Source organism: Poecile atricapillus, chromosome W (genome assembly GCF_030490865.1).
Source record: "Poecile atricapillus isolate bPoeAtr1 chromosome W, bPoeAtr1.hap1, whole genome shotgun sequence".
Taxonomy (NCBI): Eukaryota; Metazoa; Chordata; class Aves; order Passeriformes; family Paridae; genus Poecile; species Poecile atricapillus.
The window spans coordinates 97867880-97895321 of record NC_081288.1 but is presented as its reverse complement, the minus strand read 5'-3'; the positions used below and the strand labels follow the sequence as shown (position 1 = coordinate 97895321).

The window sequence follows — 27442 nt, the reverse complement described above, 5'->3', positions numbered from 1 at the left end:
GAGTCAAGAAAGATATTTAGGAAGGTCGTTCAGAGATCTGCCCCAAGGGGGAATAGTCATGAGTGGCATGGAATGTAGGAGAAAATGGGCCAAGTTTTGAAGGAATTCTTTCCTCCAGTGTTTTGGGAGTTCACCCCTGAACAACTACAGGACCCTGATAAAATGACAGAATATTTTCAAGGAGAAAGCTGTGGCAACTCCAGAGACAAACAACTTATTGCAGTGTGCTGGGCCCTGGCTACTATTTATCAGACACTGCTTGTCACTAGACAGCACCCTCAGGGGGAGTAGGAGGAAAGCAGACCAACAGGCACCATGGCCGCTCAAACTGCAGCTGAGCCAGGGAAACAACCTGTGCTGGTAGCAGTTGCCCCTATACAGAAGAAAAAAATCTTAGACCAAATCAGTTTGCCTAGTGAGGGCTGAAGAGGAAGCAGAGCTGTCTCACAGAAGAGGTAGGGCCAGAGATAATCACCCGATCCCTATGCCATGTGAGATGCAAGATATGCGAAAAGATTTCAGCTGCCAATTGGGTGAGCCCCTGGTGACCTGGCTGCTCCAGTACTGGGATATCACAGCCCATGATATGAAACTAGATGGTAGTGAAGCCAAGCACCTGGGATGTGGGCACTGACAAGGCAATTGGGAAGAAGACAGAAACTCAGCCTCTGGAAGTAACTCCAGTCAAGCATGAGGGAAAGGTATTCTCTCATGGGTGATTTAGTAGTGAGCCCAAGCAGGTGGAATGCCATGGAGAAGGGCATCCAGTACCTGAGAGAATTAGCTGTACTGGAGGTATTCTGTAAGGATTCAAATAATGAGCAGTCCCCTGTAGATCCAGATGAGGTCCAGTGTACACAATCCATGTGGCAGAAGTTTGTACAGAGCATGCCATTGTCATACACCAACTCACTGGTTGATGTCAATGACAGAAGGAGAGCAAACAGTGCTTCAGGTTGACTACCTGACTCTGGCAATGTGAAGATCATCTTTTTTCCTCCCTACTAACCTGTGCCTCGGCTGTGGAAAGGTTATCTAGGACTATGGACAGATTTGAAAGACTCAAGCAAGTTAGAGAGAAAATGTTCTATGCCCCGCCAGTATGGACCAGAGTCTCTGCTACCAGGAGCAAGCATCCCCTGGCTCAAGAGAGAGGGTACAAACCATGAGGTAACTTGTAGTTTTACCTGCATGACCATGGAGAGGACATGAGAAAGTGGGATGGAAAACCCACCTCTGCCCTAGTAGCACGGGTATGTGATTTGAGAGGAAGAACAACTACTGTAGGAAATTCTTCAAGGATAAATGCTACTCCAGTTTCCAGTGGGCAAGTCCTCACAGAGAATAGAAGGGCTGATGTTACTTCCCATCATCTTGAAGGGACCTCCAGGTCATATTTACAAGAAGTGAGCAACAAGTACTATGACCAGGACTAGAGGCATAATTCTCCCAGCCAGGTGGAGGAAAGGGACAGTAGGATCTATTGGACTGTAGGGATCCCATGGCCTGTCACATCAGACCCACAAGAGTATAAGGCTTTAGTTGACACCGACACAAAATGTACCCTGCTGCCATCAAGATATGTAGGGGAAGAATCCATCTCTATTTCTGGGGTGACAGGGGGAATCCCAACAGCTGACTGTACTGGAAGCTAAAGTTAGCTCGAATGGAAAAGAATGGTGAAAACACCCCATTGTGACTGGCCCAGAGGCCCTATGTATCCTTGGCATAGATTACCTCAGGAGAGGGTATTTCAAGGGCCCAAAAGGACATTGTTGGGCTTTTGGGATAGCTGCTGTGGAGACAGAGGGAATTAGACAGCTGAATACCTCGTCTGGTCTCTCAGAGGACCCTTCTACTATGGGACTGCTGCAGGTCAAAGAACAACAGGTACCAATTGCTACCACAACAATGCACTGTCAACAACACTGAACCAACTAGGATTCCAGGACTCCCATCCACAGATAATTCATGGAGAGCCAGGGAGTGGTCAGCAAGACTTGCTCACCCTTCAATATCCCTATATGGCCAGTGTGTAAGTCCAATGGAGATTGGAGACTGACAGTGGACTATCATGACCTGAACAAAGTCACACCACCACTGAGTGCTGCCATGCTGGACATGCTGGAGCTTCAGTACGAACTGGAGTCCAAGGCAACAAAATGCATTGCTAATGAATTTTTCTCCATTCCTTTAGCAGCAGAGTGCAGGCCACAGTTTTCTTTCACCTGGAGGGGCGTCCAGTACACCTGGAGCCAACTGCCCTAGGGGTGGAAACAGAGCCCTGCTATTTGCCATGGACTGATCCAGAATGCACTGTAAAAGGGTGAGGTTCCAGAACACTTAGAGTACATCGACGAGATCATCCTATGGGGCAGCACAGCAGAGGAGGTTTTTGAGAAAGTGGAGAAGATAATCCAAATTCTCCTGAAAGCTGGTTTTGCCATAAAACAAAGGGAGCCCTAAACTGGGGAATACTGTTCCTAAACCATGACATTCACACTCTGTTTGCTTTCCCTATTTGCCCCACTCCTGGTTGCTTCTTGGGTGTGTCTTTTGTACCTGTGGGAGTTGGTCACCTTCACTCCTGGTGCTGCCCACAGTGAGTTAGAGCTGACGCTTGTCCAGCTTTTAACACTTCCTGCTCTGGCTGAGGCTGGTGTGCCCTCTCTCTCTCTGCGCCAGGTTCACAGTTTTGCTGGTTTTTGGAAAGCACTCTTAGCATGATCCTCCACTCCAGAGCATGTCTGCTGGAGCAGTTCATCTCAGAGACATATGATGATGCATCGCATGCATGAAAATCATACTCTTCTAGGATTAGACTGAATTTTTAGGACCTACTCTCACAGGTCAAAGTTTGCCTTTTAACAGCACATATAAGTTGTAATTTAGAGGCTTGTATTGTATAGAGTTAAACTGGAGTAAAAAAAAGCAACAGAAAATCAGCATACAGATGACCAAATAAAATTTTCTTTCTTCCTACATATAGTTCCTAAGCTTGGTGTCAATCATATAGTTCTTGATCTTTCTAGATGGTTCTTTCTTTGGCATTGAAAATACCCATACGTGCAAGGGCCTCCATCTCCAATGTTAGTACTTGTCGTGGTTTGACACTGGCCAAACGCCAGGTACCCATGAAAGTCATTCACTTACCTTCTTCTGCTAAAGCTGAGCAGAGGAGAGGGGAAAAAAATTAATGAAGAGCTCATGAGTTAAAGACTGGGAGAAAATATTCTAAGGACAAAAAAGGTTTAAATTTAAAATATAGAGTAAATTTACTATTAGCAGAGTCAGAAGAGGATAATGAGAAGTAAAATAAGCCTTTAAAACACCTTTCCTCCCCTCCCCCAGCCCCTCCCTCTTTCCCATCAACAGCTCAGGGAGACAGGGCATGTGGGTCTTGGTCAGTTCATCATTCAAGATCTTTTTCTGTTTGCTCAGGGAGAGGAGTCTTTTCTCTGCTATGCCGTGGGGTCCCTCCCTCTTGAGAGACCGCCAGCTATTCACAACCCTTCAAAGAAGTAAACGTGAACGCCTTTTATTTCTATCTTTAGCACACCTTTTATAGGGTTCTACAGGGTCCGCGGGCTAAGCAAGTTACCATTGGCTAATACACATAGGTTTACATTTTTTTCTCCTGTACACGAGGATATTGTTTTGCTTTACTCTCTCTTCTGCAGGAAGGTTTCAAGGACTTTAGCCTTTAATATCACGACTTATTTCAAAGACTGGTTTGTGCAGACAGGCCTTTACTAATATATAAAATATAGCAACACCTCCCACTGGCAATTTTTCCAAAACTATTGTGGCGTGGGTCACTTAGCCACGAGGTGCAGTCTTTTAAGGCTAGGCTGCTCTAGTTTGGAAGCAAGGGGCCTCTATTTGAGTCTTCCAGTAGATTACAGCTTTCTCTGGCATTCACCCACTCCAGTGTGAACACTTTTCTCATGGGCTGCAAGTGAATCTCTGCATCCCCCATAGACTTCATGCATTACAGAGGGACACTTTGTTTCACCATAGTCCTCACTATGGCTTGCAGAGGAATCTCAGCTCTGACACTTGGAGCACCTCCTCCTACTCTTTTTTTTCCAGTGACCTTGGTGTCACCATGTTGTTTTCCCTCACGTGTCCTCAATTCTTCCTTTTCTCTGACTAAAAGAAAAACTGCTGCTCATAGGTACCATTGCCAACAATTTCCACTAATTCAAAGGATCTTGCAAGATCCCATAGTGCCAAGAAGTTGATTTCATCCAGGTTCTGCACTGGGGAGTCGCCCACCACATTTTCAGTGTTGGCCATGCATCCCCGCCACCACCCCACAGGCAGTGGTGGCTGCCACAGCGCTGGTGCTATTTAATGTCTCTCTTCATGCAGGGCGCTGGGAAGGAGAAGCCACCACCATCACCCCTGTCCTTCTGCCTGCAGCACGGTTGGCTAGGAGCAGCCAGGCAGGCAAAGCTCACTGTGGTCTGTGCCAAGATGGTGGCAGCCGCAGCGGCGGTCACAGCATCTCCCTACCCCTGAGGAAAAAAGTGTGTGCTGTTTTGATTTTCTTCTTAAATATGTCATCACAGAAGTGTTATCAACCTCTGTAATTGGGCCAGCAGCATGTCCATCTTCAGAGCCATCAGAGATTGGCTCTGTCGGACATCATGGGAGCTTCTAGCAGCTTCTCACAGAAGCTACCCTTGTGCCTTCTCCCTGCTGCCAAAAATCAGGCTATGCCAAATCAACACAGTACTCCACTTAGCATATAACAGACTTTCAGCACAATATTACATTCTGTGTCATTTAGTAATTGTGAGAGCAGGGATGTCCCAAAATTGAGAGTATTGTTTAAAAACAATTAGATGCACTGAAGCACTAGTCATTCTTTTTATAAGGTAAACTATCTTATATTTCTGGTGTTCTTGTTTGCAGGTACAGCAAGTACAGACTGTGCAACAGGTACAACATGTCTACCCAGCCCAGGTTCAGTATGTGGAGGGAAGTGACACAGTCTACACAAATGGAACAATGTAAGTTGGTTATTCATCTAAATTAGAATGTTTACTAAAATATGAAGTGAAATGTACATTCTTTTCATGACATCATATGGGCTGCTATTGCTGTGTAAAATGCTCGCTCGCGGTGAGAGACTTCTCCAGGGTCAAGCTGTTCAAGTATAAGGAATTCATTATATGGGTAAAAAGAGGGGAGACCCGTGTCCGCCACCAGCCTCGGCATCTACGTGGTCCGGGGGAGGAGGGAGAGACCGGGGAGAGCAGGAAAGAAGAGGTTGGAAAAGGGGAGGGAGGGAGTAAGAGCAACAGAGGGAGAGCGGGGGAAGTCAGGGAGGCTTATGAGAGAGATGAGGGAAGACAAGAGAGGGATAAGAGGGGAAAAACCAAGAGGGTAAGAATAAGAGAGGGAAAGAGGGAAGAGGTAAAGAGAGGGGGAGAGGGGAGCTGAGAGAAGGGTAAAGGCGTAAGAGAGAAGAGCCAAGAGGTATGAGAGACGTTAAGAGGTAAGAGAGAAAAGCTAAGAGAGAGGTTAAGAGAGAGAGGTTTAAGAGCGAAAAGCTGAGAGCAAAGTTCTTGTTACAATCCAGTATATCTTTTTCTATAGTGAATATTCTAATTCGCAGTAACCAATCACTACGAGATACACCTACAAAAGATTTTACATACAGTGTTGTATTTTAGGCTCTACAAGCTTTACAAGTTCTTCCCTTGCTTCTTGACCTTTGGACTTTCTATCAGCAGGACATTGTTTTATCAACAGGGATTCTCCTTTAGTTGGCTAGGCTATTGTTCTTTGGTTAACCAGTACTCAGTATCCTATGACTCAAAGCAGGCTTTCATTTCTACTTTGATTCTAGCTATCATATTTTCAGAATCTTCTGCCAAACAATCACATTCATAAGGTTTCCCTGTTTCACCCTCCCCAACAGGCTGCTATGTTTTAACTAGCAAAGAAAAATGTCTGAACAAAACCACTTTTTTTTCATATTAAATCATTATTCGAGTGAAAGCAAGTTGGATTCATATCACTTGAATTAATCTAAAATTAATTCAGGTAATTGTTACAGTTGGACAGTGTGAAGCTGTATATGCAGCATTTTGTTCTTTGGGGAAAAAATATATGGTTTGTGGCAACTGACAGTGGTCAAATAAGAGATTTTTATGCTTCAGGCACTAGTTTGAGCCTGTGGGAAAGTCAAGTACACAGCTTTCTCACTCTGGCCTGGGAAATAATAAGGAGGAATCCAAACAGTCCTTAGAGAAGGAAAACAGCCTTGATGTGTTGGTTTGATGACCAATGAGAGTTTTACCTTTTTGGACCTTCCCAGAACTGTCTATAAAAGAAGATCTGGAAGAATAAAAAGTGTTCTCTTTTGCAACTAAAACTAGAGAGTCTGTGTCATCACTTTCATCGTTCCTAATACAGTGCAACAATGGTTGAAGGAAGTTATCCTATTAAAACAGAGAAAGGAGCAAGTACTAAACCTATGGTGGGAATGGAAAATGTTCTATGACAAGTAACATGGATATTCTTTCATTCTCTTTTTATGGTCATGTGCTAATTTGATTCTAATGCAATCCTCAAAACCTCCCAAGAGATCATTTGCTCATTGAAACAACAACTAAAACCAGTCAGTGAGGAGGAAAGGAAAACATGAGTTGTCTGATTCAGAAGAGTGAAACTGTGATCCAGCGAGCAGAAAAGGGTTCTGGTCCTAGATAAAGAGGTGGTGGAAGTACCTGGAAAGGCATGAGCCAAGAACCAGTGGATGGAAAGAAGAAAGTATGGTGGCAGACGTAGAAATCTAACAAAATGTCAAAATGCATGGTTGTCTGGGAAAAATAACTTTAAAAAACAAAACAAAACAAAAATAAAAATACTGACTGGATAAACAGCCCAGAATAGTTGTCTCCATATAGGAGATGATGCCTACATGATTTTCCTGGTATAACTCCTTACAATTTCACTTGTAGATAGCACCTTAAAAGGATATGGAAGGAGGAGCTGGCTGATGTGACATAGCTTTTATGGATGCTAGCTTTGGAGCAAGCTGCAGGCCCCATGGCCTCTCAGTCCTGCCTGAGAGCTAGCCTGGGAAATTCATAGGAGGATTTCAAAACAATCCTCAGAGACAGAAAACAACTGCCAGGTGCTGTTTGTCTGTCCTCTTGTTTTCCTTGCAAGAGAAAGTCAGAGGGTGGTGAGCCCCACTGACCAATGATGGTAATGTAGCACTTTACTAACCAATAAGAGTTTCCTTTCTGTACTTTCCACGTATCGGTCTATAAAGAGACCTGGAGCAACAAACTAGAAGATTCTCCTGTTCTGACTCCCTTGAGAGTCTATGTCGTTCTTTTCGCCGTTCCTAATTAGAACGACAAGCTTGTAGTCCTATTTCATCCACCAGTAAGCTGTATTTTCGTATGGCTGATAATTTACCATAGGAGAATTTAGGTTGTAAGGGACTTCCAGAGGTTATCTAGTCCAACCCTCTGACCAAAGCAAGTCTAATTAGATCATGTTGCTCAGGCACCTGTACAAATAAAGTCATGTACAGCTCGAGGGATAGAGGTTGTGTACACCTTCAAGGATAGGGGAGGTTCCTGAGGACCAGAAGAAAGCAAATGCCTTCAATCTTCAAAAAGGGCAAGAGGGAGGATCTGGGGAAATACAGGCTGGTCAGCCTCACCTCTATTCCTGTGAAGATGATTGAAAAAATAATCCTGGAAGCCATTTCCTGGCACACAAAGGACACAGGGTGATTTGGAGTAGTCACCATGGATTTATAAAAGGGAAATTATGCTTGGCTGACCTGCCAGTCTTCTACAATGAATCAACTAGCTTGGTGGATGAGGGGAGAGCAGCAGATGCTCTTTATCTTGACTTTAGCAAGGCTTTCAACGCTGTCTCATATAACATCATCATAGACAAGCTGACAAAGTGCAGGTTAGATAAATGGACAGTGAGGTGGACTGAAAAGTGGCTGAACTGCCGGGCTCAGACAGTTGTGATCAGAAGCCAAAAGTCTAGCTGGAGGTCAACGTCTAGTGGTGTTTGCCTGGGCTGATCCTTGGGCCAATACTGTTTAACATTAATGACCTGAACAGTATGGCAGAGAGCACCTACAGCAAGTTTTCAGATGGTACAAAATTGGGAGTAGTGTGTGATAGATCAGATGGCTCTTGTGTCTTCAGAAGGATCTCAGCAGTCTGGAGAAATGGGCAGACAGGAACCTTATGCAGTGTATCAAAGGGAAATGCTGACTCCTGTCCCTAGGTAGGAATAACATGATGTACCAGTACAAGATAGGGGCTGACGGGCTGGAAAGCAGCTTTGCAGAGAAGGACATGGGGGTCCTGGCAGAAAATAAGCTGAATGTGAGCCACTAATGTGCCCTTGCATCAAAGAAGGTCAATAGTATCCTGAGCTGCATTAGGAACAGTGTTGACAGGAGGTTGAGGGAGGTAAACCTTTCTCTCTACTCAGTATTGTAGTACAAAACACTCGCTCGTGGTGAGACTTCTCCAGGGTCAAGCTGTTCATGTATAAGCAGTTTATTATATGGGTAATGAGAGGGAGAGACCCGTGTCCTCCACCAGCCTCAGCAAACACATGGCTGGGGCGGGGGGAGAGTTGGAGAGGGGAGAGCAGAAGAAGAGAGGTTAAAGAGGGGGAGGGAGGAATCAAGAGAGCATGAGAGAGAGCGGGGAGAGCAAGGGAGGCTTAGGAGAGAGGGGGGGGGAGAGAGAGGGGAGAAAACAAGAGCGTGGGGAGAAAACGAGAGGGTGGGAGGAGTAAGAGTAAGAGCAAGAGTAAGAGAGTTAAGAGTAAGAGAGGGGGAAAACACAAGAGTAAGAGAGTGAAGTTCCTGTTACAATACAATACATCTTTTTCTGTAGTGACTATTCTAATTCCCAGTAACCAATCACTACGAGATACACCCACTAAAGAATTTACATATAGCCTATAGGAATTAATACATTACCATACAGTGTTACATTTCAACCTCTAAAAGCTTTAGAAATTCTTATCTTGCTGCTGGACCTTTGGATTCTTTATTAGCAGAAGGACATTGTTTCATCAACCGGGATTCTCCTTTAGCTGTCTAGGCTATTGTTCTTTGGATAGCACTCAGTAACCCATGACTCAAAGCTAGCTCTCATTTCTACTTCGATTCTAGGCTTCATACTTTCAGAATCTTTTGCTAAACAATCATATTCATAAGGTTTCCCTGTTTCATCCTCCCCAACAACTCAGCACTGGAGAGGCTACACCTGTAGTACTGTGTCCAGTTATGGTCTCCTTGGTACAAGAAAGACATGGAAATACTGTAACAAGTTCAGTGAAGAGCCACTGCAGTGATGAAAGGATTGGAGCATCTCCTACAGGAACAGATGGTGAAAGAGCTGGGATGGAATCATAAAATCATAGGATCACTGAGGTTGAAAAAGACCTTTAAGATCATCCAGTCCAAGTATTAACCTAATACTGTTGTCTAGCACTAAACCATGTCCCTAAGTGCCTTGTCTTTATGTCTTGCCAAATGCCTTCAGGGATGTTGACTCAGGATCACAGAATCACAGAACAGGTAAGGTTGGAAGAGACCACAGTGAGTCATCTGGTCCAACCTCCCTACTCAAGCAGGATCAGTCCAGAGCACATGGCACAGGATTGTGTCCAGACAGTTCTTGAATATCTCCAGTGAGGGAGACTCCACAAGCTCTCCAGGTAATCTGTTCTTGTGCTTGGTCACCCACACAGTAAAGAAGATCTTCCTCATGTTCAGGTGGAACTTCCTGTGCATCAGTTTCTGCCCATTGCCTTTTGTCCTATTGCTTGGCACCACTAAGACCCTGGCTTCATCTTCTTGGCACCCTCCCTTCAGATACTGATAGACATTGATGAGGTCCCCTCTCACTCATCTCTTCTCAAGACTGAACAGGCCCAACTCCCTCAGCCTATTCTAATAAGAGAGATGCTCCAGTCCCTTAATCAACTTTGTAGCCCTTTGCTGGACCCAGTCCGGGAGGTCCATGTCTCTCTTGTACTGAGGAGCCCAAAACTGGACACAGCACTCCAGGTGAGGCCTCACCAGGGCTGAGTAGAGGGGCAGGATCACCTCCCTCTACCTGCTGGCAATGCTCTTCTCAATGCAGCCCAGGATACCATTTGCCTTCTTGGCCACAAGGGCACTGCTGATTCATGGACAGCTTGTTGTCCACCAGGACCTCCAGGTCCTTCTCCACAGAGCTGCTTTCCAGCAGGTCACCCCCAGCCTGTACTGGTGCCTGGGATTATTCCTTACTAGGTGCAGGACCCTGCACTTGCCTTTGTTGAATTTCAGACAGTCCTTCTCTGCCCATCTCTCCAGTACTCCAAGGTACTTCTGAATTGCTGCACATCTCTCTGGAGTATCTGGCACTCCTCCCAGCTTTGTGTCATCAGCAAACTTGCTGAGGAGGCATCTACCCTGTCATCCAAGTTATTGATGAGTAAATTAAACAATACTGGCCCCAGTATTGAACCTTGGGGGACCCCTAGTGACAGGCCTCCAACTAGACCCCGTGCCACTGATCACCGCCCTCTGGGATCTGCGTCTCAGACAGTTGTCAATTCACCTCACTGTCCACCCATCCAGTCCACACTTCCTGAATTGTTTAAGATTGTTTAGTCTGCAAAAGAGAAGGCTCAGGAGGGATCTTGTCCGTTTAGGGACTTTTAGATTTGGGTTCTTTTTCCCTTTGAACTGAAGATTGATGAGAGGGAGGCGATTTTTTTCTCGTTCGGTCTCAGTTGTTTATTTTTTCTTATCAGCATTACAAGGTACAAGGAGCTATGTGCACTATGATAGAAAAGGGGTAAAATGGCTAACAAAGATCTTCTTCAAGGTCTTTTATATGTCCATTTACCCAATTAACAGATGCCAACTAAGCTATTTTTCTTAGTGACCCAATGACCCAACACCTCTGTGCTGCACTGTGACATTTTCTACCCAATCACTTACTACTACCCAAACACCTCTAGGAGAAGAACATGAAGAAGGAAGAAGAAGGACAAGAGACAACACCCTAAATCCTCCATCTTGTCTCCTGTTCTCTAAACTACTTTTTCACCCAGTGATTTAAGAAACTTTCTAATCTACACATTTACACATTTCCTATCTAACTTTTACATTTGTTTTCATGTATCACCATGAAAACATGCACATGAATTTCATATTATATGAAATTCAGTGTTTTCTTTGAATCTTGGAACTAAATATTAAAAGCAAGGGCACACAGTCTGTATCTCAGACTCCAACATCTGCCCCTCTCTTTTTTAAAAAAAAATTTAAAAAAAAATCAACCTAAATATTTTCTTGGATTACTTTTCAAGAAAGGTTATTTTTCTTTCACTCATGTTTTAACAAATGAGGCTTTACAATATTAATTTTCCCACTTTTTCACTTGAAACCCAAAGTCCATTGTTCTTGCATGTTGGATCCAAGCTGTTCTGCTGTCAACTGTGGTCTTGATACAGTTCACATCAGCATGCTCGCTCTTCTGCTCTTTAGGCTGTCTGCTTGTCTCTGCAGCTGATGAGTTTCTATGTTTTTCTCTAGGAAGTTACTTCTGCTTTGAACCTGTGAATACACAAACATACACTTTCCTCCAAATTATTAATTGAAATAGATCTTTTAATCTTCTTGCTTCTGAACTTTTGACTAGAATCAAAGAATTCTCTTTCAAATTTGCTTGAGTACTGTTAGAACAATACCTAATAATTGATGGAATTGGCTTTGTAAAAGACTTGTCTAAAAAGGACTGTTTAAGAATTATTTGCAATAGATATAAGATCTTTACGCTTTTCCCAAAAATTTAAGATATATAAGGTTTTTATACTTCTGAGGCATAGCCTTGGTTCCCCCCTTTTTCTTTATATAATTAAGTAAGGTATTTGTTTTTTTGTTATGACAATGAAAAACCATCAAATTAAAACACTTGCACATGTATACACATAGGAAATAACACTTTTACAGAAATCAAAACTTACTAAGAAGATGCATAATTAATATTATGCGATATTAAACTTATCTAAATAATCTATAGTATGAATTGCTGAATGTACTAAATATATACTCTCATCCCAGAGTCTGCCACAGCTGATAAATCAGTGGAAGATTGGAAAATCATGTCCGGATAACAATTTTCCAAGCTCACTGTAAAATCCAGCTGCTATATTAATTCACTAATTGCCAAGTCAAATTGACTTGAATATTGTTTTGATGCAGAAAACTTCTGGGTTTATTGGTAAATTCTCCATCCAGGTAAAGTCAAGGCTTGGCCAGAGCCTTAGGCTTCATCTGGAAAGATGTCTCCTAACTCATTTCCAAAGCAAGGGGTTTAAAAATAGCAGCTATAAGATGCTTAAAACACAGCAAACTTTTAAAAGGCATTTGTATAAAACAATGATCAGATGTCCTAGGCAATCAACCAATCAAACCATTCAGTAGTCAATTCAATCTGAAGTTTCTTTCATAACCCTTGACTTTCAACCATGACACATCTTCTTAGAATTTTGGAAACTAAAATAATAAAGATACATTGGATTAGGCAAATGCAAATCTTTTTAAACAAAGAAAAGAGTAAAAACCAAGACAAAAAAACTCTGTATAGAGCAGCTGCATAACTTATTTACCAAGATGCATCTGTAGTGAGAAAACAAAAAATCTTAAATGACACGTGTCTAAAAGGTAATTACACAAAGATATATTAAAATATGTATAAAGCTGCCTGTAAATACAATGACACTTTATACATAATGCTCATCATAGAAATCTATAAATTTACATTATAGAATGAATATGTCATCAGTGAGTGTCTGAGGAAATCAGGATAATAAATTGAAAATATTTGTAATTATCTTCATCTTTATAGGAAAATAACTATGCAGTTTAAATAAATGTCTTCAATAAGACATGAAGCAATTTAAATTTAAACCTGTTAGAAATTAATTATGATAAAAGGAAGTAATAAAACTTAACATTAAAAAATACCAAAGTTATAACTTAAGTAAAAAACACTCAAACTTAAACATAGTGAAATTTAACTTTGCTTAATCTTATTAACACAATCTATATTAGATGAAAATATGACTTAATCTTACTCTATTATTATTAAAAAAAAAGGCAACTAAAAGTTTGGTATACACTTCTTTGAACACAATATAACAGGAATATTGGTTCACTATAGAGATTATAGGGATGCAACAAATTTATCACCATTCTATGCTATCTGGTTTTGAGAATAACTTATAATAACTGCACATGTTATTAAAAATACCATTCGTAACAAGAATTTGCTTGGTATATGCTTAAATTTGTTAGGATTTTTAGAATGCAGTTTTACTAGAGAAAAAATACAACACCACAGATTTGGTAATTTGCGATTCAGCTTTTGTAGTACTTTTCAGAAACATTAAGTTTAACTTTTTTAACTAAAATCCAAATTGGTATATATGCTGTTATACAGGTTTGGTTTTGGTTTTTTTGTTTGTTTGTTTGTTTGTTTTGTTTTGTTTTTTTTTGTTTTTTATAACAAAAGGACTCACATTAAAATTTCTTTATTAAAACTGTAAAAAAAAATACCAAGCAAATGGGTAATATATGGTTAATATAACTTTGAGATTACTGAAAACTGTATTGAACTAAATCTACAATACACTTATTCAAATGAAAGGTTAAAAATGAAAGAAACCTGTCATTAAATCCTTTTTCTGTAGGATTAATCATATGATTTTTCAACTTAATTTTAAAGAAATGCATCTTGCAGAAATTAACTGTAATTTCAGTAATAATACTTGATCACTCCATATCATACAATACTACATTATCAGTAGATATATAGAGAAGATAACATTTTCAAAGCTTTCATGTATTGAGAATACTAAAACTGAAGAAAAATCTTTTAAATTTCTTGGGATGCATAAATATCATGTTTTTCTACGTTATTCTGTAAAAACAAAATCAACAGATATCATTAGAAATACAACATCCATATGCATTCTATTATGCAACATTTTTAAACTTTTTGATCCATTTTTGAAGGCACTTCAATAAGGGCTTCTTTCTGAAGCTTGTGACTGCTCTAATTTGCAGATCAGCCAGCAATGCATCTTACAATGCTTTTGATTTTTGCTTTTCGGCTATTTTTTTGAAACCATTCCAGAGATGCTGGACTTTGTACTGACATGTCCTGTAACCCTGTGTCCATGTCTGTGGGAGGATTTGTAGATTGAAAGAACTGTGCATTACCACGGCTATGCTCAAAAGACTCTTGGCTTTGTGTGGTGTCCAGTAAATCTATCTGCGGTGGTGAAGCTGTTGTTTTTTCAGGCTGTTGTTGCTCTGCCGCAGCTTTATTGTAAAGCGGATTCAATTTTAAAAGTGCCGCCGCAGCGCTCGGTGCAGGCCAAGGCTCGGTTTCTCCCCCCGCCTGTCCCCTGGCTCCGGGCTGGGCATGGAGGGACGGGACCACGCCTCCCTGTGACGTCACGGGCGCCCTTGATGAGGGCTGGCCTGGGGGCGGTGCCGCAGGCGGGGTCTGGAGCTGCGGCTGTGGTTGCGTCACTGCTGACGTCACGTTGACTGACAGCTGTGGCTCCAAGCCCACCCCTGGAAGGCGGGGCGCAGGGACCGCCGAGCCCGTGGAGGTCCCGAGCTGCTCTGGGTCGGGCCGAACCCTCCCGTACCCTCCCAGGGGGGACAGGGCTGTCCCCTCCACCCCCCTAGGGCCGGAAAGGGACTCGGCTGCTGGCACACAGGCGGCCAAGGAAGTTTCCCCTCCCTCTTCTGCCGGCACCAGCATACCGGCTGCTGGAACAGCTTCAGGAGAACCCAGACACTCTTGCGAAAGCTCTAAGACCCCTTTTTGCAAATTCTGCCCGCATTTTTGAATCGCCTCCTCGTCTCTGTATAGTTGTTTCTCTGGGCTTTCAACAGGCTTAGGCATTCCTGAGGTAGATTTCAGGAAGTCTAATACAGACTTTACAGCATGCGGTAATAAGCATTCCGCATCTGGCTGAAACAAACCCTTCTGTTTTTCTGGACCCATAGTGTCCTTTGCCTGAGTTTCAAACTCCCATTTACAGGCGATGACTTCATAAGTCACTGCAGAAGCTGTTAGAAGTTCAGCTGCTACCTCGTCTCTAAGAGTGGTTCTTTCATATACTGTTACGTTTATCTTCTCCCACAGGCTTGGGGTAAAAATATTCTCTGAATTCACATTAGGGAATTCTACTCGTACCCAGGATATAAGGCTTTTAAACTCATCCGTGGATACAGAGAGCGGGTGCTCCTTTACCATAGCTTCCAAGGTAGCCAAAACCTCCCCCTCAGGTTTGGACATGTTTCTCATATTTTTGCTCCCTTTTGATGGCTTACCTGACCTCAGGGTCAGCTTTGTCTCAGCTCCTCTATCCGTGATCTGTTCCACAGCTCACAGACGTCTGGCTTGGCTTGTCCGCTCTCACCAGCACCGGGATTACCGAGATCTTCTTTTTCCCTTTCCAGGGAGTTTTCCAGCTTTCCGCTGTCTTCTCCTTTTTTCCAGCTTTTCGCTGTCTTCTCTTCTTCTCTCTTTTTTTTTTTTGTTTGTTTGTTTTTTCTGAACAGGAGCATTCAGTTCAAAGAGCCCCAAGTTTGGGAGCCATTTGTCCGTTTAGGGACTTTTAGATTTGGGTTCTTTTTCCCTTTGAACTGAAGATTGATGAGAGGGAGGCGATTTTTTTCTCGTTCGGTCTCAGTTGTTTATTTTTTCTTATCAGCATTACAAGGTACAAGGAGCTATGTGCACTATGATAGAAAAGGGGTAAAATGGCTAACAAAGATCTTCTTCAAGGTCTTTTATATGTCCATTTACCCAATTAACAGATGCCAACTAAGCTATTTTTCTTAGTGACCCAATGACCCAACACCTCTGTGCTGCACTGTGACATTTTCTACCCAATCACTTACTACTACCCAAACACCTCTAGGAGAAGAACATGAAGAAGGAAGAAGAAGGACAAGAGACAACACCCTAAATCCTCCATCTTGTCTCCTGTTCTCTAAACTACTTTTTCACCCAGTGATTTAAGAAACTTTCTAATCTACACATTTACACATTTCCTATCTAACTTTTACATTTGTTTTCATGTATCACCATGAAAACATGCACATGAATTTCATATTATATGAAATTCAGTGTTTTCTTTGAATCTTGGAACTAAATATTAAAAGCAAGGGCACACAGTCTGTATCTCAGACTCCAACAGGATCTTATCTGTGTCTAAATACACTGTGCATTAAAGATTGTTGTAGTTTAACCACAGCCAGCAACCAAGCCCCATGCAGCCACTTGCTTACTCCCCCATCAGCATAATTGGGAAGATAATCGGAAGGGTAAAAGCTGGAGAACTCATGGGTTGAGATAAAGACAGTTTAATAGTGAAAGGAAAAGCCTCACATACAAGCAAAGCAAAACAAGGAATTAATTCACTGCTTCCCATGGACAGGTAGGTGGTCAGCCATCTCCAGGAGAGCAGGGCTTTGTCATACATAATAGTGATTTGAGAAGACGAACACCATCATTTCAAACATCTCTCCCCCCCCTTCCCCCTTCCTCCTTCTTCCTCCCACTTTATGTACTGAGGATGATGTCATGTGGTCTGGAATATCCCTTTGGTCAGTTTGGGTCACCTGTCCTGGCTGTATCTCCTCCTAGCTTCCCATGCACCCCCGGCCTCCTGACCAGCTTGGCAGTATGAAAAGGAGAAAAGGCCTTGGCTTTGCGTAGCCCGGCTCAGCAATAACAAAAATATCTCTGTATTATCAACCCTGTGTTCAGCACAAAACCAAAACATAGCCCCGTACCAGCAACTGGGAAGAAAATTAACTCTACCCTAGCTGAAACGAGCACAAAGATGGAGCCAACGTCTTCTCAGGTGTGCTCAGTGAAAGGATGAGAGAGAATGCACACAAACTGAAATGCATGAACTTACATTCAAACATAAGAAAAATCTTTTTAACTCTCAGCGTGGTCGAACACTAGACCAGGCTGCCCAGAGAGGTTGTGGATTCTCCCTGGCTGGAGATATGCAAAACCTGACTGGACAATGTCCCAAGCTACTTACTCTGCTTGATCCTGCTTTGAGCATGGGCTGGGAAAGGGTTTGGAAAAGACACACTCCAGAGATCCTGTTCAACCTCAACTACTCTACTATTCTATCTTTCTGTGTTTACACTTGAAGTCACCACAGAGAAAGTGTCATTTATACAGGACTGAAAATAGCTACAAGGGTACCTGAGGATCGCCATCATAAAGTATTAATCCAACTTCATAAAGATATTATTCTTTGTTCCACGAAAGGAATAAAAAACTTGATATTTACAAGAATTATACTGGACTGTAAAAAGGAAATTTATTTCTGATATTTAACACAACAAACAAAACATAAATTATTTAGGAAGGAATCTAAACTACAGGCACCACTTTCAGGAAGATCAACATGGGCTTTGCAACTGATAAGATGTTAAACCAGGAGGGATCCCAGACATCAAACTGGGATGGATGCAGGAATTGATAGAACTGTACAAACTGATTAAAGGAATTACAGGGGAAAGAGGAAGCAGGGAGAGACAAAGAGGAGGGATAGACAGAAAGGGGGATAAAAGTTTCCAGTCACAGGTAAAATGGAGCCAGTTGGTATGCTTGTCTGGCTGAGCCCTGTGCCTGATCACTGCAGTCTGTCCTATTTTCTTATATTTTCTTTTTAAATGTTTTCTTAACTATCACCCTGCTTAATCTCACTCTATGTCCTCTGTGTATATGTTGTGGCTTAACCCCAACTGGCAACTAAATACCACACACAGCTGCTCGCTCACTTCCCTTTGCCCCCACCCCCATTGTGATGAGGAGGAGAATCAGGAAAGAAAATGAAGCTCATGGGTTGAGATAAGAACAGTATAACAATTGAAGTAAAATATAATAATAATAATAATAATAATAATGATGGTAATATGGTAATACTAATACTATTGCTAATAGTTGTAATAAAAATGAAAGGGAGACAGGAAGGTAAAACCCAAGAAAAAGAAGTGATGCACAATACAAATGCTCGCCACCGACTGACGGAGCAGCAATTGGCCCCTTCTGGCTAACTCCTCCCAGTTTGTTCACTGAGCATGATGTTCTATGGTACCGACTATCCCTTTGGGCAGTTCAGGTCAGCTATCTGAAGTATGCTCCTCCCAGCTTTTTGTGCAGCTCCTCCCTGGCAGAGAATGAGACACTGAAAAGCCCTTGACTCAGGGTAAGCACTGCTCAGCAACAACCAAAACATCTGTGTGTTATCAGCATTATTCTCATACTGAATCCAAAACACAGTGCTGTACCAGCTACTGAGAAGAAAATGAATTCTATCCCAGCTGAAACTAGGACAGTATGCATGCTGCAAGGAACAGGTGTCAGCTGCTGGTGAGACCCGTGTGTGTGTGAGTGAAATTTGGTGCCCAGCTATTGGAGTCAGACTGGGGGATGTAAGTACCCTGGGGCCTGTGGTGTGAGCTACAGGAGTGAGTGAGGGTTCCTCCATCAGTAGTTGGACAGGCCATAGCTCTCTGAATCATCATCATATGGTTTGGGTTGGAAGGGACCATTAAAGGTCCAACCCTGTTGTCATAAGCAGGGAATCCCTTTACGGTCAGGTTGTTCCTAATGCCCCCCAAGATGAGGTTTGTCTTCTTGGTTGCCAGGGCTCACTGCTGACTCATATTGAGCTTCCTGTCAACCAGCACCCTCAGATCCCTTTCTGCAAGGCTGCTCTCCACCCACTACTCTCCCAGTCTATAATTGTGCTTGGCATTACTCTGTCACAGGTGCAGAATCTGGCATTTGGACTTGTTAATTTTCATGACATTGATTATTGCTCCAGTCTATCCAGATCACCCTGCAAGGCCTCTTGTCCCTCGAGAGATTCAGCAGCTCCCCCCAGTTTGGTATCATCAGCAAACTTGTTGATGGTGCATTCATCTCCTGCATCCCAATCATTGATAAAGATATTGAACAGAACTGTCCCTTAAATTAAACCGTGAGGAATACTGCTAGTGACCAGTTGTCAGCCAGATCTAGCCCCATTCACTACCACCCTTTGATCTCTGCTATCCAGGCAGATCTTCATCCAGTGCACCATGAGCCTGCTCTTTTCAGAGTTGGACAACTTGTCCAGAAGGATACTGTGAGGGACAGTATCAAGGGCCTTACTAAAATCCAGAAAAGCACATCCAGCTTATTATAGAAGAATACCAAATTAAACAGGATTTTCTCTTTGCAAACACTTGTTGATTGTGCTTGACGATTGCATTGTTCTTTAAATGTCATTTAATAGCACTCAGTATTAACTTCTCCATAATTTTTTCAGATATTGAGATTAGACTAACAGGTCTGTATTTCCCTGGGTCTTCCCTCACACCTTTCTTGTAACTAGGAATAGCATTGACCATCTTACAGTTAGCAGGGACTCCCTCAGACTCCCAAAACATTTGGCAGATGATCGAGATGGGTCCTGCCATAACATTCTCTAGCTCCTTTGGAACTCTCGGATGAATCCCATCAGGCGCCTCGACTTGTGAACATTCAGCTGATACAACAGGTCCCTTACAATTTCAATGTCCAGAAATGGAAAACCACTGTTCCTTCAGTCATGGTCCTTCAACCCAGAGGACTGGGCAGCCCAAGGTCTACTAGTATCATTAAAGACTGAGGCAAAAAAAGAATGTAATGCCTCTGTTTTTTCTTCATCCTTATTAGTCAGGTGACCATCTTCAACAAGTATCAGTCCAATGTTTTCTTTAGACATGCTCTTGCTGTTAATGCATTTTAAAAAGTTTTTCTTGTTATCTGATACAACCCTGGCCAGTTTCAATTCTAGTTGAGCTTCGCTTTTCATGTCTTCTCCCTTCAAATATGAGCCACAGCTCTGTAATCTCTCTTCAAAGCCTTACCTTGCTACCAGAGACTCTACAATTTCTTTTTCCTCTTGAGCTCCACAAGGAGTTCCCTGTTCACCCAATTTGGTTTTCTGCCCCACTTGCTTGACTTTTGTCACAGTGGAATTGTCTGCTTCTGTGCTTCTGAAAGATGATTCTTTAAGACTGACCAGCACTTGTGGGCCCCAGAGTCCACTAAAGGAGATTCCCAGGGTAATCTTCTAATTAGCTTCATGGATAGCTTAAAGATCGCTCTCTTGAAATCCAGGGCAACAACTCTGCTGACCTTTTTTCTCATTACACTGAAAATTTTAAACTCAACCATTTCATGGTCACTGTGGGCAAGACAGCCACCAACCATCACGTCTCCCAAGAGTCCTTCTCTAGTCACAAATAAGTCTAGGAGGGTGTCCTAGTTTAGGGCAAATTAGGAAGGAAAACTCCAAATGGGGATTTCCCCAGGGAAATGCCCCTCCTCACTTTCTGGTCTGGGAAAAGAAAAAAAAAAATTCTTTGGAGAGAAGTGGAAAAAGCTGTTTATTTAACAGAAATTGAATAATATTAAATAATAAAACCTCTTGCTGTTCGATGGGATGGCAAGTCTAGGAAGAAAAGTCCTTTTCATGTGGTGTAGCTCGGCTCGCTCAGGTTCTTATCAGTCCCTCCGGAAAGTGCCGAGGCCCAGGCCCCGGTGGGCCACAGGCGTGAGCTCCCGGGGTTTGGCTGGGTGTTCAGTCCAGAGCAGGCTTGCACAGATCCAAGAAAATTGGAAAAAAACCAAAGGTCCAGGGACCTCCTCTGCCTCAGCTAGCTAAAACTAACTAAAAGCCAGAGAGAAGCTCTGTCCCACTGTCTGTCCGTGCTGCAGACACCACAGTCCAGGAGCGAGATGTGTGGGAGTGATGTTTTTCTTTAACACAAACTGCGCGCTTCTTCTTCCCCCTCTCTTGCTCTCAAAGCCAGTCTTAAAGGTGCAGAACTTAATATATAACATAAACCAGACGATTGGGGATACCAGTATCATAAAGTCACCCCAGGACAGAGGGCATCTCTCCTAGTTGGCTCACAGAGTACTTGTGATGAGAAGTTACCTCCCACAAACTTCAATACTTCCCAAGGCCTGCTCATCACAGCAGGATATTCCCAGTTGATGTCTGGGAAGTTGGAATCTCTCATAAGAATGTGGGCTACTGATCCAGAGATTTCTCCTAATTGCTTACAGAATAACTCATCACTGCTTACATCCTGGCTGGGCAATCAGTAATAAACACCCACTATAATATCTCTTTTGTTTTCCATCCCCTTAAGCTTCACTCAGAGGCTCTCCACCACATTACTGCCAACTGTAAGGGCTGTACAATCAAACCTCCTTCTTACATATAGTGCCACGTCTCCATCTCACCTGCCCTGCCTATCCCTCCTAAACAGCCTATAGCCCTCTGTCCTGGTTTAGGGCAAATTTGGGAGAAAACCTCAGAATGGGGTCCCTCCAGAAAGTAAATTCAAGCGGCCCCTACCCCAACTGGTTTGGGAAAAAGATTTCCTTGGAGAAAAGTGGAAAAATCTGTTTATTTAACAGAAATTGAATAATGTTAACAATAAAACCTCTCACTGTTAGATGAAATGGCAAATCCAGAAAAAGTCCTTTTCATGTGGTGTAGCTCAACTAGCTCAGTCTCTAATCAGTCTGTCTGGTGCTGGAAAGTGCTGAGGCCCAGGCCCCGGTGGGCCACAGGGGCGAGCTCCTGGGGTTTTTCTGGGTTTTCAGTCCAGAGCAGATTTGAACAGATACAAGAAAAAAAAAAAAAAAAAGAGTCTGGGGAACATCTCTGCCTCAGATAGCTAAAAACTAACTAAAAGCAAAGCTCTGTCTTGCTGTCTGTCTATGCTGCAGACAACACAGTCAAGAGAAGCATGTGAGGGAGTGAATGTCGTTTCTGCAAACAAACTGCATGCTTCTTCTTTCCCCCCCCCTTTGCTCTTGGAAACAGTCTTGAAGGTGCAGAACTTAATATGTAACATAAACAGAACAGACGATTGGGGATATAAGCATCATAAAGTCACCCCAAGACACCCTCCATCCCAGCACTCCAGTTGTGGGACTCATTCCACCTAACAAATATAGCACTACCTGCTACATCAGTTAGACATACACAAGTCTATGGGACTTGATGGGATCCACCCAAGGTGGAATGTTTTGGAGCAGATCATCCCTACAAAGAGGGGTCTGGACAGGCTGAATTGATGGATTGAGGTGAATTGTATGAGGTTCAGCAAGGCCAAGTGCCAGGTCCTGCACCTGGGTCACAACAACCCCATGCAATGCTACAGGCTTGAGGAAGAGTGACTGGAAAGCTGCTTGGCAGAAAAGGACCTGGAGGAGTTGGTCAACTTCCATCTGAACATGAGCCAGATGTGTATCCAGATGGCCAAGAAGGTCAATGGCAACCTGGCCTGTATCAGAAATAGTGTGGCCAACAGGACCAGGGAAGTGATTGTCCCTCTGTACTCGGCACTGGCAAGGCCACACCTCAAATACTATGTCCAGTTTTGGACCCCTCACTACAGGAAGGACATGGAAGGACATTGAGATGTTGGAACATGTCCAACGGAGGGCAACAAAGCTGGTGAAGAGTCTAAGGCATGAGTTTTATGAAGACCAGGTGAGGGAACTGGGGTTGTTTAGTCTGGAGAAAGGAGGCTCAGGGGACACTTTATCAATCTCTACCTGAAAGGAGGTTGTGGTGAGGTGGAAGTTGGCCTCGTTGCCCAGGCAACTAGCGACAGTACAAGGGGAAATGTCCTCAGGTTGCACAAGGGGAGGTTCAGGTTAGATATTAGGAAAAATTTATTCACTGAAAGAGTGGTTAAGCATTGGAAAAGGTTTCCCAAGGAAATGGTGGATTCACCATCCTTGGAAGTGTTCAAAAAATGAATGGACATGCACTTTACAATATGGTTTAGTTGCCATGGTGTTATTAGGTCAAAGGTTGGACTTGATGATCTTGGAGGTCTTTTTCAACTTTAATGATTCTGTGATTCTGTGATTCTATGACTACCAGGTCATGTTCATCTTCTTATCAGCCAACACCCCCAAGTCCTTGCCCTCATGGCTGCTCTCAATCCATTTTCTACCCACCCTGTATATTTTCAAGGTATTCCCTCACACATGTGCAGGACCTTGCATATGGTCTCTAGAAATTCATGAGGTTTGCACAGGCCCATCTCTCTAACCTGTCAAGGCTGCCTTTGATGGCATCCCTTGCCTCCAGCTTGTCAACCGCACCACTCAGTTTGGTGTTATCTGCAAACTTGCTGAGACTATGCTCAGTCCCATTTTCTATGTCATTAATGAAGATATTAAATAACACTGGTCTCAAAATGGACCCCTGAGGAACACCACTCATTACTGATCTTCATGTAAATATTGAGCTGTTAACCACTACGCTCTGGATGAGACCATCCAACCAATTCCTCATCCATCTAACAGTCCACCCATTGAGTCCATTTCTCTTCAATTTAGAGAGAAGGATGTTGTAATGGACCATGTCAAAGGCTTTATGGAAGTCCAGATAAATGACATCTGGAGTCCTTCCCTTGTCCACTGATGGCGTCACTCCATCATAGAAGGCCACTAGGCTGCTCAGGCAGGACGTGCCCTTGGTGAAGCTATACTGGCTGTCCTGAATCACCTTCCTGTCCTCCATGTGCCTTAGTAAAACTTCTAGGAGGACCTGGCCCATGATATTCTGTGGCACAGAAGTGAGGCTGATAGGCTAGTAGTTTCCAGGGTCTTCCTTTCTACCCTTTTTTAAATAGGTGCAATATTTCCCTGTTTCTAGTCACCTGGGACTCTACTTGACCTCCAGGTTTTTTCAAATATCATGGAGAATGGTTTTGCAAATACATGAGCCAATTCCCTCAGGATTGTGATTCATCTCATCAAGTCCCATAGACTCATGTCTGTTCAGTTTCTTCAAGTGGTCACAAGCATGATCAGTGGGATGGACTTTGCTGCCCCAGTCCCCTGTCTTGCAGTCCTTCTACTCAAGATGTGTGGGAGAGGTTGCCATCAAAGACTGGCAAAAAATTTGCTGAGTACCTCAGCCTTCTCCTCATCTGTTCTTACCCATCTGCCAGCCTTGCTTACTGAGGAGGGGGAGGGTGAGGGTACATCTTCTTTGACTTTCCTTTTCTGACATACCCGAAGAATCCTTTCTTTTTGTTGTCTGTCCATTTTCAATTCTAGCTGAGCTTTAGCTTTCCTGACTGCATCTCTGCATGCCCTAGCAAGGTTCTTATAGTCCTCAATGTCTATTTGGCTATCCTTCCATACCTGGTATGTTTCTTTTTTGCTTTTAAGCACACCTATAATCTCACTGTTAAGACAGGGTGGCATCTTGTTCTGCCTTCCTTTCCCTTTGTAAGGGATGGATTGTTCTTGTGCTTCCAAGAGACTGTTCTTCAATAACTCCCAGCACTCACAAACTCCTTTTCCCTTCATGGATGATATCCATTGAATGCCTCACACCTGGGCTCTGAGCATCTTCAAGTTGGCTCTTCTAAAATCCAAGGTCTTTGTCCTACTACTGGTCTTCAGTGTGCTTGGCAGGATATTAAACTGCACAATGTTGTGATTGCTGTATCCAAGGTTATCACTGGCAGTTATCTTGTCAAGTAAGTCTCAGTTTGCAAGCAGTAAATCCAGCAATGAACTGCTTCTAGTTGGCATGTCTAGTGTCTGTGGCAGGAAGCAGTCTTCAGTGCATTCTGAGAACCTGATGGTTAACTTGTGCCCTGTTATGTTGTTTTCCCAACAAATGTCCAGGTAATTGAAGTCACCCATGAGGACCAGGTTCTGTTGGCCTAAGAATTCCTTGAATGGCTGAAGTAAGGTTTCATTAGTCTCATCATCCTGCTTGGGAGGTCAGTAACAGATACCTACCATAAGATCCCCCTTGGTGACAATGCCTCCAATCTTGATCCAAAGTTATTCAATGACAGAACTTCTGTGGTCTACACAGCTCACCTTCATAAATTTAAATTTATCTTTTACTTGAAGTGCAACTCCACCTTTTCTTCTTCCCTTCCATCTTTTCAAAATAATTTGTAGCCATCCATTGTGGTCTGCCAGTTATGTGAGTTTCCCCCCCAAGCTTCTTTAACTTCTATGACATCATAACTCTCATACTGGGCATGGAGCTCCAGTTCCTCCTGTTTATTGCCCAGACTACGTATACATGCACTTCAGGTGGCTGGACTTGGGGTTTTTGACTTTTGAGAGGGTTGAGGAGCATTTCTCACTACTCTGGTAGGCATGCTTATCCACCCCATTGCTCATGGATATACAGGTGTCACAACCTTGGACCGCATCCCCCCAAGTTTATTAGTTTAAATCACGATTCACTAAGTCAGTCAATATGCTGGTCAAGATTGTCCTGCCTCTTCTAGATCAGTAGATTCCAACTCTTCCCAATAGGCTGTATTCATTGAAGAACATCCTGTGACCATAGAACCCAAAACCCTGGGGACAACACCATCCATGAAACCAGGTATTGATCTGCATGATGCACTGACTTCTGCCTGTACCCCTATCCCTGACTGGCAAGACAAAGGAGAAGATCACTTGGACACCTGTCCCCTTCACTTGAAGCCCCAGGGCTTTCAAGTCCTGCTTGGTCTTGTCCAGACAATGCTTTACCATGTCATTGGTGCCCATGTAGAAAAGTAGTGGATAGTAGTCTGCACTTTTAGCCAGTTGTGGCAGTTTCTCTGTGACATCCTGGATCTTGGCTCCTGGCAAGCAGCAAACTTCCCTTGACTGCATATCAGGCTGGCAGATGGGTGCCTTGATGCCTCTCACCCACTCTTAGCACTTGCTGCTTTCTTTTGCAGCTTTTAGTATGTCCTGCTGTTGCAGTTTCTTCCTGTGAATCTTGCCCATTGGTTTTGCCCACTGCTAAGGCTTCATATCTTTTGCTGGTTGGTACATACAAGGAAGGGAAGTGAAGCAATATCCTGTTTCCATGGTTCACCAAAGACCATGGTGTCTCCTTCTCCAAGGTGCTGTCTGTTTGGCACTGCAGCTCTTTGGTAGTCCTTGGAGGTTAGTGCCATGGGGTCCTAGTATTTGTTCTTGCAACACCTCAAATAGTACTCTGTTTCTTGTTCCCCCTTGTAAAGGCTCAGACAAGCTTACTTTGGTCGCTGGGTGCATCCTCCTGCCTCCCTCCCCAGGCTGCACTATGATCTGAAAAATGCTTATTAGGCCTTGGCCTCGACTAACTGTACTTGGACTAAGCCCCTCTTGAGCTTATGAGAAACACTGTCTATTCCCAGGAATTTACAGCTCAGCATACTCTGTGATTTCTATTTTTTAACAACCAGCCTTGGAAACTTATTTTTCTTGCCTGAATAACAACCCAAGTGGAATAATATTTTTGTTATTGGACCTTCAAAGAAAGTTACTGACTCAAATTTCAGCCAGGATGGAAAATTACTATGACTAAAGCTCATTCTCCAACAACACTATAAACAGCAGTCCAATGTGAGACCCTTTGAGCTCTTGATTCCCAGAAGATAAGGCGATAGATAATGTGTATGTCTCGAACACTGATAACCAGATGGCTGTGGAGCCAACCAAGGACTGGCCACCATGAGTAAAAACAAGGTTTGGTTTGAGAAGGGGGGCCATACAGAGGTAGGACAGCACTTTTCTGGGATAAACATCCTTGTTGTAGTTCCTGGAGATAAGTACAACACAGTACAGTGCAACCACAGGAATGAGGCCAAGAAGTGAGCATGGATTATAGCGGAAGATTAAGACCACCAAAGACCCCCAAACTCCTCCAGCCCATTTCCAGAAAAGTGTGAAAGAATGGACTGCGCATGAGAATTAATTTGCATGTAAACCGAGAAACGTGTCTTCAGGGCAGAGAAACTGGTGGTTTTAACACTAGCTAAAAATCAACAGAATACTTACTCATTTCTTGCTGTGAGATATGGATTAGGAGAAGGGCAAAACAGGCTCAAAACTTAAAAGGAATAAAGAAAGTTTATTAATAGAACTACAAGAATAAGAAACCAGAATAAAACCTCCAGAAACCCTTTTTTCCCCCAACTACCCAACCATTCTCTTGTTCACATGACAACATAGAGACAAAAAAACTTTGGTGGTTAAAACAGTCCCAATTCTTGCTATAGTCCTTTCATCAGTCTTTGTAGAGAAAAAGAAGTCTTCTGCTAATCTATGGAGTTTCTCACAAGAAAACTATTTCCTTTAGAGCTTTCTATTTCTCTGATGACAGCTGCCTGGAAATTCTGCCATCAGTTCTCTCCTCCCATTTCACATCACTCTGAGGTGTGTTATGGGTCAATGAGTTTAGGGATGTCATTTTTAAGGATGAGTTATTCAAAGGCAAAAGTTCTCTTCAC

The 27442-nt window shown here is 43.1% G+C and overlaps 1 protein-coding gene across 1 annotated transcript in view; it reads left to right on the top strand.

Moving 5' to 3' along the window:
* Positions 1-27442, top strand: part of LOC131591635 (transcription factor RFX3-like) — a 287779-nt gene that overhangs the window by 49974 nt on the left and 210363 nt on the right. Inside the window, exon 3 of the mRNA XM_058862534.1 lies at positions 4921-5018. Coding sequence (XP_058718517.1) covers positions 4921-5018 — 98 coding nt within the window. The remainder of the gene's footprint in view (positions 1-4920; positions 5019-27442) is intronic.